The following is a 15,992-nucleotide window of genomic DNA, read 5'->3' as shown; positions in this document are numbered from 1 at the left end:
ATTAGTTTCATATCTCCAACAATTCTAAAGATTAAAAAAAAGGATGGCAACAAATACTCACTGCTGTAGATTAATAAGGAAGAACTGATATTGAGCTGCCATAATAAAACTAGTGGTGTGGTGTGGATGACTACTAGTTAATTAAATATATCTTATGGTGGTGGAGTTCTGATACATGGCTCAGCTCACAGGGCACCCAGATCACACCTATTAGGCTCTGGTTTCTCCTCAGATCCTATAAATCTTCCGCCTTTTACTACTAGGCTCAATACAAAGGTTGATTCAAAAGACAACCTAGATTAGAGTGAGGAACCTTTCTCAGTCCTTGTGGGTATCCTTCTTGGGACCACATGGCAGTGGTAGATGGGGACAGAGACAAACAGAGGATGGAGCAACAGATAGGACACTTTCCATTGCAAAGTAGGCTACATTCTAGCCTTGGGAAATTCAGGGATTGCTACACTCACACACCTCTTCATCCTTCATTTAGGACAGGGGTTGGCAAAAAAAATTAGCCACGGGCTGGTCCACTGTCCCTCAGACCTTGTGGCGGGCTGGAGAAGCAGCACTGGGAGGCGGAGCTGGAAGAAGGGGGGGCAAGTAGTCCTCCTCCCCAGCCCCAGCCCCTGTGCTTACCTTCCCAGGGGCTGCTGCCGCCACCGCCACCACTGCCACTGCTGCTGCTTCTCGTGGGTAGGCAGAGTGAGCTTGTCCGGTCCACTCTCTGGCCCACAGGAGCACCAGGGCAGCAGCGGCAACAACAGCGGAGGGAAGATGAGCAGCGTGAAAGGGCTGGCTCCGGAGAGGGGCTGCTTAAAATGGCGCTCAGCCAGCTCAGCCCAACCCCCTTCTTTCTCTAGGCAGGGAGGGGAGAAGCCAGGAGGAGGTAGGGAGGAGGCCCCGCCACAGTGTGTGTGAGGGAGTGGGGGGGTGGAACAGCGCAGTGAGTGAAATGGTGCATCCCAAATAAACAGAATCCCCATGCCGATCTATGGACAATCCGCAGGCCAGACCCTGAAGGCAATTGGGCCTAATCCGATTTGCAGGCCTTAGTTTGCTGACCCCTGATTTAGGAAGTCAAGTGATATCATCCCTGTTTAACAACAGCTTCCAGTCATGCTGAAGAGGACACGGAGCACTGCCAGTAAATGATTTTCCAAATGAGAGTTCACACAACCAATATAGAAAGGCATGAGGGCCACATTTGTCCCCTGGTCTGAGTTTCCCCACCTCTGTTTAGATTATCAGGTGTAACACATTTCAGATAACTAATACTTCTGAGGCATATTCACATGAAACTCTTTTCTGATCTCTATCCCTTGAAGTTCACACTTCAAGCCATCTCTCTTAATTCTTTATACCCTTTTCCCCCAAATCACAATTAACAGTTCCCTACAGTCCCATGTCCTCCATCCAGGTTTTCATGGAATAACTAATGCTCCTCAAAAGGCAGTATCAATTCATCTACCAGTGCAGTACTCTTCAAGTACATACGCACCAGCTTAACTAAGACAACATGAAATCTAGCTCCTTGTCAACTTCAGAAGAGAAATACTACAGTTAAATACTTGTTTTAGCTTTGCAGACCTCATCACTCGATTCAGATGAAATATTAAAAAGAGATGCTGAGTCATTTAGGCCTTACCCAACACAACATACACACCTCTGACTAACAGCATATTACACAGAGCTTTTAGTACAGACCGGAAGAGACCCAACTCAGACTCCATGACACAAGTGTGGAAATTGTATTTCCCAGATACGCCAGTGTCACCTCATATCTCTCACACCTCTGCAAATGAGTGCTTTTCAGAAAAGTTCCCAAGACTGCAAACTAGTACTTTTATTTTTTTACAAGAATTACAACGAGAAACTGGTTCCAGAAAGAATGTACTAACCTCGTTGATAAAAGTTTGTGCTCCCCTTGGACTCAGAAGTAAGATCGCTCTTCGTAACGTATCTCGATAGCGATTCAACTCTTCTGTTTTCATAGTAGTGAAAAGGCTGGCAAAAACCCTGCTGATGTTCCTGTCTACTTTTTGTAAAGATACATCAAGTCCTAGCTTTGAAGCTTGGTCCAGAAATCCTTGTAGACCACGGATATCTGCCAAAGAGAAACACAAATTATGTTCTTGGTGTTTTAAAGCTAGGAGCAAGGAGAAAAAGCAATGACAAAGCCCAACATGCAAAGAGATGCCTTGCAGGGGCTAGTGGCAGCCCAGTGGAATTTTATTTGAATAAATTACTTGTATGCCGTATCAAAGCCTACCCTTGAAAGTCTCCATATACAAAGACAACCCAAGGCATTATGGTGCTCAAGGTACAAAACCCACAAATATACCTTTACCCAGTGCTATTTTTCTAGAAAAAGAGGTGCCAGAACTCATCATGAATGCCTCCCTTGTTTTCCTATAATGGCAATGGCGCCCACCTGAGAGGTGCCAGAACTGAGTTCCAGCTGAAAAAAGCCCTGCCTTTGCCTTTCTAATAGTAGTGCCAGACCTGATGCCATTGGGCATGGAGGAATGTCTGGGTTCCCAGAACTACAGCTTGTTAGCTCTATGTATTCTAGCCATCATGTTTTGAGTTAACAATTGGCTTTCCCCGCTCCCCCGCAAAAGGTAGACAGAGTTGTCTTCCGCTGTGTGCTATCAGTGTGCTTTGCCAAGTTAATTTCATCTCACTGAACGTTTCCTGTGAGCAGAGCGGTGCCCTTTACTTACATTTCCTGGAGATATGTTAAATGCGGCAATTGCATGATATCATGGAACTATTTCCATGCAACCCACAGTGACTTCCATCAAGGTCAATCTGCAAGCTGCCTGTGAGAACCAAACCTGAGACTCTGACAAAGCCTGATTTCACAATTTTATGTTTGTTTGTTTGTTTGTTTAAATGCTTTAGGATTTGGGAACAGTGGCACAACACAACAGTACCCTACTGTTAGTGCCAATGCCGATGGTTTGAATTTGAAAGTGCCTTGATCAAAGCAGTGTGCAGGACTACTTGCAAACATCTTCATCTGTGTCCAGCAGTGGGTATTTTTGCACAATAGAAATACACTGAGATCATTAGATTTCCCCCCTTGTATCTAACATTGCCAACTCATACTAAATATGGGTAACTTGATATTTTTGCTCAATAATATGAAAGGTTTAACAAAGTTATAGGAGGAACTTCCTTACCCTGAGAGCCGCTGCACATGTGACCCATGCCATAGAGATACAACTGTGAATGCCATTTCCATCCTCACCCTCCCTCCCTATCATTAAATATTCCTCATTACAGCACCAACAGCCTTCAATAGGACATTTGTATACTGTTGTGCAATGACACTTATTTGTTTAGAATAGTCAGCAAACTTTTTCAGCAGGGGACTGGTCCACTGTCCCTCAGACCTTGTGGGGGGCCGGACTATATTTTTTTTGGGGGGGAGAAAAAAAGAACGAATTCCTATGCCCCACAAATAACCCAGAGATGCATTTTAAATAAAAGGACACATTCTTCTCATGAATACAGTTAGTGCCACTGTATTCTGCTCTGGTCAGACCTCACCTGGAGTACTGTGTCCAGTTCTGGGCACCACAGTTCAAGAAGGACATTGACAAACTGGAACGTGTCCAGAGGAGGGCAACCAAAATGGTCAAAGGCCTGGAAACGATGCCTTATGAAGAACGGCTAAGGAGCTGGGCATGTTTAGCCTGGAGAAGAGGAGGTTAAGGGGTGATATGATAGCCATGTTCAAATATATAAAAGGATGTCACAAAGAGGAGGGAGAAAGGTTGTTTTCTGCTGCTCCAGAGAAGCGGACACGGAGCAATGGATCCAAACTACAAGAAAGAAGATTCCACCTAAACATTAGGAAGAACTTCCTGACAGTAAGAGCTGTTCGACAGTGGAATTTGCTGCCAAGGAGTGTGGTGGAGTCTCCTTCTTTGGAGGTCTTTAAGCAGAGGCTTGACAACCATATGTCAGGAGTGCTCTGATGGTGTTTCCTGCTTGGCAGGGGGTTGGACTCGATGGCCCTTGTGGTCTCTTCCAACTCTATGATTCTATGATTCTATGATTCTATGATTCCCGGACCATCCGCAGGCCGGATTTGGAAGGCGATTGGGCCAGATCGGGCCCCCGGGCCTCAGTTTGCCTACCCATGGAATAGATCAGGGATGTCCAACAGGTCATTTATGATCTACTGGTAGATCCCGTGAGGTTTTGGTAGATTGGGGTCAATCTCTGATTCCCTTTCCTTTGCGTCACTAAAACTGACTCTGGCCCCACCCTCCATTGTTGTTTGATCTCTGAAAGGGAAGACGGAGCTTTCTCTGTGCTGCTGTTTTCATCCATAGTGATCTTTTCGTGAGTGACTTTACCCCTTTGTCCATTGCCCTTAACCCCCCCAAAAAAATGGAAGTCCCCCCCAAAGCTTTTTTTTAACCCCTAAAAAAACAGGGCTTTTCTCCTCCCTAAATAAAGTTCAACAGCTTCGAGCTGACCCAGTTTTTATTCTAGATCACTGCCAGTATTTAATTCTGAAAGTAGATCACAGTCTCTTGAGAGTTGGCCACCCCTGGAATAGATCATAGTGTGCCCTGAAGTTCCTCCATATTTAAAGCAGCCATACAAGGTAAATTACCAATATTCCCTTGGGAGAGAGCAATAACAGAGGCTAAGGGGTGGTGATTAGTAAAAGACCACGGAGTAAGTCCAGAATCCACCCTTGAGCCAAGGAACTTAGTGTAAATGTGTGAATGTGCTTCCCTCTATTTTAGCATCACAAAACTTCTGTTAAGGTGAGAGATGTTTAGATGTGGGTCTCTACAGGCCAAATCCAACCACACTCTTAGTCTCATTGAAATGAATGTAGCATGTAAGTGTCAGGAACTTTAGATTTTTAAAATCTAATTGTTTAGAAACAGCAAAAAGAGAGATATTATTATATAGTATATGTGGTGTGTGTGAGATTATGTTCATAATTATCAGGGCTTGGATTCATACTTCGTAATGTATAACTAAGCCTGGATTCAACCTACGGCTTGCCATACACATTCAAATAATAATCACAATGATAAGGATGCAATTTACTCGATAAACTATTTTATTGATGCTGTCATCCTGGTGTTTGCTTTTTGCAAATTCAGATTCTCTGATCCCTTGCTATCTTTATTCTTTTATGGCTCTATAGTATATGACGTACAGTGACAAAGTAGTAGTAGTTGTTTTTAATACTGTCTGGTTCTTCATATTAATGCAGAGCTTGACAAATAGACAATCCTCCTTTTGGGTTGACTAACGTTACGTTTTACCAGCATCTAAAGCTGTTTTGGAAAAAGGAACATTATTTGCAGTGGATGATGAATGAGGATGCTATTGCTTTAGGATGAATTATATTCTCCACAAGCTCACTGAGCAACCAGATAGGAAAGCAAAAGTATTCAGAAAGTTTGAATGAAAAATTGCAACTGTGGTATGTGTGTAGTGGGAAAGGAAGGTGTTTTGTCTTGAATAGTGACTAGATGTTGCATATCATGTATGGCAGGCAAGCACTGAAAATATTTTTAATTAAAAAACACACACATTCCTGCTCCAATCCCAGCTACAAGTTGGAAGTCACTGCCAATAATTTCTATGGGCTTTGGATTCAAAGGTCTCACTTAGAATCAGATTCCAATGGGTTTCCACAGTTCTCCTTTAAGCATACTACCAAAAAGACTTTTAGGTCGATAGAATAGTGTACCTGAGGAAATATGGCAGGTATAATGCAGAGCACCTTCACCCATTGTGGGACTCATTTCAAGATGTGCCAGGCCACATACTGTCAAGAATGAATGACAGGTTTGTCTCTCACCATAGTTTGTTCTCAAGTTCAAAACTTTATTTCTCCGCATAACTGGCAAACAGTCACTTATATGGGAGAATGTAGAGAGCTGTACCTGAGGACAGGATTAGGCGAGGGACTCAAACTTGCTTCCTCCCTCTAGTGTCTCCTGCCGTTAAGAATCACACTCACTCTGGTCTACAAAGCCCCACTATTTGATAGATATACATAACCGTATCCTTGCTTAGGGATGCTTAAGTAATTCTATTTCTGTGAATTTCAAAGCTTACTGACCTGATCAGCATCTCCCAGACAAATGTGCAGATCAAAATGTATTAATCCTTTGGATTTTGCACTTCTCCAAAATTGGTGACCCAGGCTCAGTGCAAAATAAGAAAGAATAAAAGGCACGCCCAAATGCATACTCTGAGATAAAAGGCATGCATAGATATATAATTTGTGATAAATTTCATAATAATGAAATATTTCAACACAAAGGACTTGAACACATATTTCTGTGTGGCAAATTAATGTGGAAACAGGACAAGACTTCTAAATGAACACTTGTAACACTGATGCGAATCAGAAATAGAATGATCTGCCCATCTCTATCCTCAGTTTTGTTTTGTGGTCACACTAGAATGTGTTGGGATATTTTAGAAAGGAAACAAAATGTTGGGAGCCGGTTGCATGATTTTGATTTAAATAACCATTCTCCAGTGCTCACATTGGACAAAGGCATGTGTTCCTTCCTTCCAGGAGGAGGAGGAGCTGGGAACATTAAGGACCAGACATTTAAAAGGTGTTGTTTGCAGACATATGTGGTGAAGCCACATGTGGTGAAGTCAAAGTGTGGCTACAGACACAGGATCACTCATCCCTCCCTGCATAACTGATCATACTAATCACGAATCACTTTTGCAAAGGAATGATTTAATGGTGCTACTAAATTTCCTACTGAAACCATTCTTCACATTAGGTGTGGTGTGGGAAGTCCAGATATTTCAGAGTCTCCTGTGACAAGAAGTCAATTGATGTTGGAAAGGAGAGAGGCAGGCATCTAATCTCCAGTGCTACTTATGCTCCTGCCATCAAGGTAAATGGAAAGGGGAGTGTATATTTGGGTGCTAAGATGTGGCAAGAATGAATTTGGATGCAGGTGAAAGGGCTGGTGAGATAAGTGGGAGTGGGACAGCACTCTTTTAAATCTATGGATTCACTAAATAGCTCCCCCCCCTTTACCCCATTTGGGAAAGAGGGAGAAATGATGAGTAGCCAATATAAGGTGAACCTATCTCTACCTCATGTACCCACTCAATGGTCAGTTTTTGCCATTATGTCTCCTTTGTACATGTTTGTATTGTACCCAACACCAGTATTTTTACAATGGGAGCCCACCCTTTCACTTCTTGTTTTCTAATCTTCTTTCTCCCATCTTCCTTTTTCATTAAATTATTTTGTTTCAACTCCTACCATCTTCCAAAGAACTCTCATTTATGGTTATTTTATGTACAGTGGTACTTCAGGTTAAGAACTTAATTCATTCTGGAGGTCTGTTCTTAACCTGAAACTGTTCTTAACCTGAGGTACCACTTTAGCTAATGGGGCCTCATGCCGCCACCGTGCGATTTCTGTTCTCATCCTGAAGCAAAGTTCTTAACCCGAAGTCCTATTTCTGGGTTAGTGGAGTCTGTAACGTGAAGCTTCTGTAACCCAAGGTACCACTGTAATGCAAGTGCTTTCAGTTGACAAATTAACACTGCATGTACAATGAAATTTCTGCCTTGGCACTCAGTACAGTAGGTTGTGTGTGTGTGTGTGTGTGTGTGTGTGTGTGTGTGTGTGCGAGAGAGAGAGAGAGAGAGAGAAATCTGTTTATATTGCTACTTTTCTGGGTCTCACTTGTGAAAAGACACACTTCGTCCTTGGTGGAATCATCAGCACGGATCAATCTTTCTCAGTACACATTAGATTTCCTTGTTCCACCACTTCACTGCTTCTGTATTTACCTTTACCTATTATCTCATAACACTTTATCTTATTGGCATTTATAGTTAGTCAAAGTGGACAACACCAATTTTCCAAGCTAGCGAAGAGTATCATTATGCCTGCCGGTTATATGCTGTGATTTGCCTAAGCTAAGGAGCTTAACTTTAGATCACTGTGCCTTCCGACTCATATAACACACCTATAGATTAAGGACATAATTTTAAAAACCCCAAAAAGCTATGGTAATTGTATTGCTACCAGACAAAGGCAAAGTTTGACAACAACAACAAAGGTTGCTTCATTTCCCACAGATTAACATGAGTCTCTCATTAATGGGAGTCTTGAAAAATTCTAGTCAGAAATACCACAACTTGTGACTTTGATAATTTTTTTGTTCTGTGAAGAGGTTCAAACAGTTACTGAAAACAATAAACATCCCTAATCCATATTCTTCATTTAATTCCATCAAAAATTAAATTTGCTTAAGAATAGATCCGCTATTGCCTTTTACCATTCGCCTTCAACTTGCTACACTGATTTAATGTCTTAATTTACAGTTTATGAGTTTCCTGTTTCCCTGGTTGTGTTAACATGGAACACTAAACCACGGGGAATTCCTTGAGACTAAGCAAAGCCTTGGTCTCATTCACTCCCTTCTCCCATGACAAGTTTCAGTTTCATTTTTAAAGCATCTCAGCTTAGTGTTATGTATGAAGGAACAGCTCAGTTTTTAAACAAGTTAAACAACACCATGGGTTATGGGCTGACTTGTTTAACTAACCACTGCTGCCTAGAGGCTGATACAGTCCAATAATACCCATAGGTCAGGGGTGTCAAACTCAAATTCATCGGGGGGCTGCATCAGCAGTTTGGTCACCCTCAAAGGGCCAGTTGTTCAGGCAGCCGTTGGATCTGTCACATCACAGGATGGCATGCGCTCAATATAAAAACAAGTGGAGGTTTCCTGAATGCATGTAAAGTGGAGGTTTCCTGTGTAGAACGGCCGGCGCTGCTAGAGGGCAGACGTTCTCTGGCTTGTAGGCTGCCGTGCATGCGCTGAAGAGGCGGCTTTCTTGTGTCAAAAAAAAAAGCGAGAATAAAAGGTGAAGGCTGGCAGCCGGTGGCGGCTACACGGGCCACATGACGAGGTCTGGCGGGCTGGATTCGGCCCGCGGGCCTTGTGTTTGACACCCGTGCCATAGGTGGAATCTATACATAAAATATACATATAAAAAACGTTCTGAAAATGCTTTTTCTTTAAACCTTTTTTCAAAAAACATTGAATTTCCCATAAGGCTCTCAATCACCATTTGGTGTCACATTATATATTGCACTTTAAACACACTTAAAATGTTTTATTCACACTCTATAGCTGACTAGCCCTGCACTCATTGAGTCACTGGCCATATTGCCTTGACCAAAGGAAAAAGTCTGACCACTGTGAAGGAAATGGACTGCTATAAAAAGTAAAAATCCTGTTCTGTGTTTGGGGATTATGAAGCTAGTTTGTGGCTTGACTCATGGCTTTGCCTATCGGGGGTGGGGGGATAACTTGGAAGGTGTCACAAATTAATTAGGTGAGGATAAACTATGTACAGTATACCCAGGACAGAGAAAATTGTTGCCTTTGAGGCTTTTGGAATGTGTGCAGATTGGAATGTAAATCAAAGGTAAGCCCAGCCTATAATTAGTCAGGGACTTCTTTTGACATTTGGCATTCAGACCAGGACAATCACACATCATTCTGGAGGATGAGATCTGCCTAAGTCAGAGGTTTTCAACTTTTTTGAGTCCACGGCTCCCTTGACCAACTGCATTCTTTCTGTGGCACCTCTGTGGGGCTCAGGAGCCCAGTTATGTCACCCCTTGCCTGCAGAGCCGGCAGCCTCTCACCCTTTTTTGTACACCCTCAGCCTCTCTCCCCTCTCCTTGGGAGTCCTCTGGGCAGCCGCTGCTGCCACCCCTGGTCTCTGAGCCACCCCCCACCCCAAAGAGAGGTATTTCCTCACACTGCCCCACAGGGGCCTGAGACTTGTCTGTCCATTCCCAGCAGCAAGGGCTGACAGACTGGCTGGGTGGGCTCCCTCGCCCACTTGCTTGCGTATTCCAAGGCCACAGCTCCTTGCAACCAGCACCCCCTGGCCAGGCCCAGAGGCTCTATTTCCCTGCAGAGCTTGTAGCCAGGACTGCTGCAACAAACAGCTGTGCAAGTCTTTGGGAGGCAGAGACGCAAGAGGGCATCAGAGGAGGCAGGGAAGGAAAGAGGGACAGAGGCCAGTGCTGCACACGGCACCCCAACCAGACCCATCATCCCTTTTCCGTCGGCAGGAAACCAGAAGTCATAACCACTCTTATGTTTAAACCTTTTTCATAAGAACAACCTTGCTTATTCTTTCAGCCACATTCACTTTTGCTTACAAAACCTTGGTGCTCTCCATTTACAGTGGTACCTCGGTTTACATAGGTTTCAGGTTACATATGCTTCAGGTTACAGACTCCGCTAACCCAGAAACAGTGCTTCAGGTTAAGAACTTTGCTTCAGAATAAGAACAGAAATCTTGCTCCAGCGGCGCAGCAGCAGCAGGAGGCCCCATTAGCTAAAGTGGTGCTTCAGGTTAAGAACGGACATCCGGAATGAATTAAGTACTTAATCTGAGGTACCACTGTACATACCCTCCATTTACATACCATTAGATACACATCTAAGGGCCAAGTTCCATGCTTCCTTGTACGGTTCTCCAGGAGATACCAGGAGTTTCAGGCTGTTTAATGAACAGCCGCCTGAGAGGAAAGAAAACCTTTCAGCTAGAAGCAGCAATAAGGTAACATGAAGCATGGGCAGCAGAACTGGACACTCTGTTTGGCTGGCACCCCAGCTTCCCCTCACAGACCATAACAATCATGGATTACATTTCTCTATTTCTTTGTTTTTAATGCCAGACCTTCCAAGTGTCCCTGTTTTCTAGGGACAGCCTGGATTTACAGATGCAGTCCCAGTTTCTGATTTGATCCCAGAATGTCCCACTTTTCCTTAGGGCACCCCTATTTTCATCTCAGAAATGTTGGAGGGTATGAAATGCTCTGCTTGGGGCTGCTATACTCAAGCCTCTCTTGCATTACCGTTTGGGGTGCTTTGTGTGGGGTTTTTTCCTGCTAATATACCTGCCTGTATGTCTCCACTTCTCTTCTTGGCCTTGTGTTTTTTAATCATACTTCCTCTAAGCAATCTTAAACTTGGAAGAGTTTAAGATTGTGTAAAGAAAGTATGATTTTTTAAAAAAGTCTGCCCAAAGAGCTGCTTTTTGCACACATTATTGATTTGTTTACACTTTCCTGGGTTTCTCTTCTTCCATTCCCAACACCTTCCAATAATGGCCTCTGCTATGTTTTGCGCCATTTTTTACAGGCTGTATGTGAAAGCTTTAAAAGACATTAACACTACCATCACACATTAACAGGCTTTAACATGCCCTACGTGTCATTCTGAATCACAGTACAGACCATGAAACAGGCTATTGGTGCTGCACGTCTAGACTGATGCTACATGGATTATATTAATTGCAAGCCTTCTGGGCTCGCTGAAGAGACCAAGGAACACAACCCTCCCACAACCCACCACCATCCTCAAAATACACGAACAGTATTTCAATGGGTGTACCTTTGATTATAGTATCTTGTGATTAGTATTGTACAGGAGAACCTATATACCGGTATGTAGTACCTTTGGCCCTGAAGATGTTACTGGGCTACAATTCCTATTATTCCTTACCATTGGACATGCTGGCTAGGATTGGCGAAAGTTGGAGTCCAACAAAATCTGGAGGACCAAATACCACTTGCCCCTGGTGTATTATATCCCCCTTATTATGACTAACTAAAAAGTCCAAACAATTACAAAATGGAGCATTGCTGTATTTCATAATGGCCAGCAAAATCTGTTCATGTTACTTCTAATTTCTTTTCATTTTTGCTTAACTTTCAGCCTGATGAAGAATTTTGAGGAAACCAAAAGTTTGGTCAGTTCCTTGTAATTTGTTGTTGCTGAACTTTATAATAAAGGTATTGAATTGCTACTCTAACTTTTGGATTTATTTGTTTATTTATTTTTGTAGTAGACCAATATGGCTCCCTGCATTTTTTATTTCCATCCTGTGAGAAAGTTATGATCATTTTTAACCACAGAACCATAGGATCTAAAGTATATTACAGATTATCTAGTTTAACCCTCTTCTCAATGCTGGTTTCACAAGAAAGGATGCAACTACAGCATCCCTGAGTCTTTCTCCTTGATTTGGGCATTCACTGGGTAAGATTCAGCAGGTGATAAAGGAGTAACATTTATTTGAGAATTTTGTTTTTAAGTCCTTTGATTTTAACTGTGGTTCCACACCTACAAGGGCCCAACAGAAATTCTACTTTGTAAGTGAATAGACACATATCCCCAATGTCAAGAGATAAAAGACCTCAACTTTTCACTTTGTTGATTCCCTGCTGCCGTCCACCCTAGTACCTTGTTTCTTGAGGTTGAAATTTTTCACTTCCTTGTCTTAGAGGGCAAATGAAACACAAATACTTAAATAGAAGAAATAAGGACGATGCCTTGGCTCCTCCTCCTAAACACTTCACCACATGCCTTCTTAAGCCCAGATGCTGTAATCAGCATGCAAATAAGATAAATTCAGATGACCAGAAAGTTTCTCAGGAAGCCATAGACAGGTAAATGTCATTTTGTTCAGGGAAATGTCCTTTTGTTTAGGGTAATATCATTTGTATGAGTGGAAATGAGCATTTTCTTCATAAGCTCCTCCTACCCACGAAACAAGGAAACTGCAAGTAGGTAGTAGCCCAGTTTTGCCATTCTCAATACAGCCACATTTCCTGTTTCTGTATCAACATCTGAATTTTTGCTTCTGAATGAAGACTATTCTCTTCAAGTCAGTCCCTAAAATCAGTCAGCTACACTTCCACAAATAACAGCTCACATGGCTGGTCTACCCACATAAACAGTGTAACATCAACACAGCCTATTCACTCAAAATCTTTCCTTTCCTTCTGTGAAGTGGAAAATCTCAACTTGCAATTTTCCAGTTCAGGGGAGAGGAGCCACAATCTCATGCGAGTTCATTGCTCTGACATTACACTACTCACATGAGTTTTATTTTGGTCTGGAGCGGGGGCAGTGGAAGTTTCTTTTGACAAGAAGTCTGATTCTCAGACTGAGGAGCAGTTCTGCAACCAAATGCATGAACAGGTGGGGCTAATTATTGGCCTATGATGAGAGATGCCCTGGTCATCTTTTTGGAGACCATTTCAGTATTTTTAGCACATACAACTTACTCTCGTTGAATTTAAAGTAAGTCTGGAAGCAAAATTTGTTCCAGAAATGGAAATGAGGGACGTGACTAAGAAGAGTCTGCTAGCATGGTCTTCTGAAAACCACCAGGCAGAAAATGCTGTGAATGTCTTCCACTTCAGAGCCAAGGCAGAAAGAGGTAATAATAATAATAATAATAATAATAATAATAATAATAATAATAATAATTTATTATTTATACCCCGCCCATCTGGCAGCTTCCAAAAGAATATTAAAATGCATCGTGTCTATGTACCACACATAGCTTCTGTGAGCTTGTTAGTATTGCCTTGTCCAAAGCCCAAATGGACAGCTTAACAGAATCAATTTTAATACAGTATTTGAAGCAAATGCATCGATAATTATCTTCACAAAACAATGGTTCTTGAGAAAATCAAAGGAATTCCTATACTTCTCAAAGCAACCCAGACAGGGCAGGGGCATAGACCCAACATGGACGTTTTCGCTTCAAAAGCTAATTTTTTCACAGGAGCAATGGGACTAAGATCACAGAAAAAAGGGTGTACAAATTAAGCTTCAAGCTCTAGCATCTCATACTGTGTGCTCACAAAATTCAATCACATATGCAAACTGCTTTTGCCAAGTTATATTTTGTATATTTCCTGATGTTCTTTCTTCTATGTGGGGGCTCCAAAAGCTTGCTTCTCTCGATTGACCCCTGGAGACTATTATCCCATTAATTGCTTTACAAAATCAAACTTTCTGACTGGTGCTACAGCCTTTCAAGTGTGGTGCCAAAGCTTTTCATATGGCAACTTGCTTGGAACATTTCCATTTAAAACCGCTTTTAAATGGAAATGTATATTGCAAACTTGGTGGGGGGATGCTTTGGCTCACAGGAAAAAAATTCTAAATTATCCTTTCGACTGTCAGTCATTTCCTGAGAATTAAAGCAACTCCAGCAATAAAAGAACAGCACTATATTCCACAGTCACTCAAAAGTACTTTCAAGGTAGGCCAAATAAATCAGCCAAGGGCACCATCAAGCCAAATTTAAAATTCCAATGATTTAAATGGAAGAGAAAAAAATCAACCGAACCTAAAAATGCTTAATTCTGCACCCCCGTTTTTTAAGGCAATGCTGAGGCATGGTTCCCTAAATTTCAGAAAACCAATGTATACTTTTTATGTAAGTTGTTTATGTTTAAAAGAAAAAGAACTACATGTTCTCACAAGTGGCTATGCCCTATGTTTCTCCATAAAGAATAGTTCTGGGCGCGTCTGTCAGCTGGTAAAAGGCAAGGCAGGAAGACCAGCACTCAACAGTTAGTCACACAGAGATGCACAGGGCAACCTCTTATCTAGCTGAAGGCTTTGGGATCACTGGATATTATGTTACATTATTCTTCATGGTGCTGAGACCAGTGGTCCATATAATTCAGCATCGCCTATGCTGTCTGGAAGGATGGAGGTCACTGTGGCAACAGGCTGCACCCCAGGCTCCATGCTTTCCTTTAAAAGTCTCACAAGCCATTCAGGGACTTGAAACAAACTCATGCAGAATGGGGTCAAGCCCACTCCTTTAATGACCCGTACACATTTGTGGCAACCACTCAAAACATCTGTAAGAGGCTTAAGTCAAAGACAGGCATAGACAAACTCTGCCCTCTAGATGTTTTGGGACTACAACTCCCACCATCCCTAGCTAACAGGACCAGTGGTCAGGAGTGATGGGAGTTGTAGTCCCAAAACATCTGGAGGGTAGAGTTTGCCTATGCCTGCTCAAAGATGTACGAGTTCCAGATGTGGGTACAAGCCCACTTGTCTATTCATGGAGCCAGAGTGTTTGTCATTTGGACTTTCACTCAAAGCACAAAGAACAAATCCATTAAGTCACTTATGCATCCACTATGCTCCTTAGCTACAACACCCCATTCCTTAGATGAGTCCTATGGTTGCCATATGTCTGCTTATTCCAGAACAAATCCTCTTTTTCATGGCTACGTAAAATGAGAGTTGCCATAGCGATCCATCGTTAAAAGTAGAAGCCGGCAAATGTTTCCTCTTTTCTGCTCTTCAAAAAATGGCAATCCTACTTAGCTTGGTTGGTAGAGCATGAGGCTTATAATCTCAGGGTCATGGGTTTGAACCCCACGTTGGGCAAAAGCGTCTGCATTGCAGGGGACTGGGTTAAATGAACTTGGAGGTCCCTTCCAACTCTACAATCCTACTTCTGGGTAATATCCAAAACCACTCTTAAGATATTTTGTGGGTTTGTGTTTTGAAACAACGAAAAAAGGCAATATTAATAGCCAAGCAAGTTACATTCCTTATCCCGCTAATCATCAAAAGCATAGATTTCTTTTAAGAAATATTTGAAGACTACTACAGGCAATTGTTGAATCATCTGTTGTTATCATTCCTGAAATAGCTGATACGGTCTGAAAGCAGGGACCTCCCAAAGCACCCAGCAGAAAAGAACAACATCAAAACTACCCTTAAGGCTACAATAACCCTTTCACATTTAGCACAAAAGGGCAACCACAGGTCCCCTGCTGGATTTTAGTATTCTATATTCAAATGCATAAAGGAAACTATTTCAGGAAATTAATTACCATAAAAAATCAAGCAGACATAGACCAAACTCAATGCAGGAGAGGGATTCCCTGAAGAACTATTTCCATTCAACACACCCATTTAATTTTCCACACTGCCATAATTGCACCATTTCCAAAGTAATAAATCATCCAGTCTGAATATAATAGCTTTTCGTCTCCCCACCTTCTTCCATAGCTGCTACTAATCCATGAAAATATGTTTCAAGGACACTAGATATGGTAAGGGCAACGTCCACCCATTCCTGAGAATTATCAG

The 15,992-nt window shown here is 42.3% G+C and overlaps 1 protein-coding gene across 4 annotated transcripts in view; it reads right to left on the bottom strand.

The window, feature by feature from the left end:
* GRID1 (glutamate ionotropic receptor delta type subunit 1) overlaps positions 1 to 15,992 on the bottom strand; it is a 709,085-nt gene that overhangs the window by 297,737 nt on the left and 395,356 nt on the right. For all 4 annotated transcript variants that reach the window (XM_053388290.1, XM_053388291.1, XM_053388292.1 and 1 more), the window contains exon 4: positions 1,899 to 2,104. In XM_053388290.1, coding sequence (XP_053244265.1) covers positions 1,899 to 2,104 — 206 coding nt within the window. The remainder of the gene's footprint in view (positions 1 to 1,898; positions 2,105 to 15,992) is intronic.

Source organism: Podarcis raffonei, chromosome 5 (genome assembly GCF_027172205.1).
Source record: "Podarcis raffonei isolate rPodRaf1 chromosome 5, rPodRaf1.pri, whole genome shotgun sequence".
In the NCBI taxonomy this organism is placed as follows: domain Eukaryota; kingdom Metazoa; phylum Chordata; class Lepidosauria; order Squamata; family Lacertidae; genus Podarcis; species Podarcis raffonei.
Note: the sequence above shows the minus strand (reverse complement) of the source record. Positions and strands in the feature narration are given on the sequence as shown.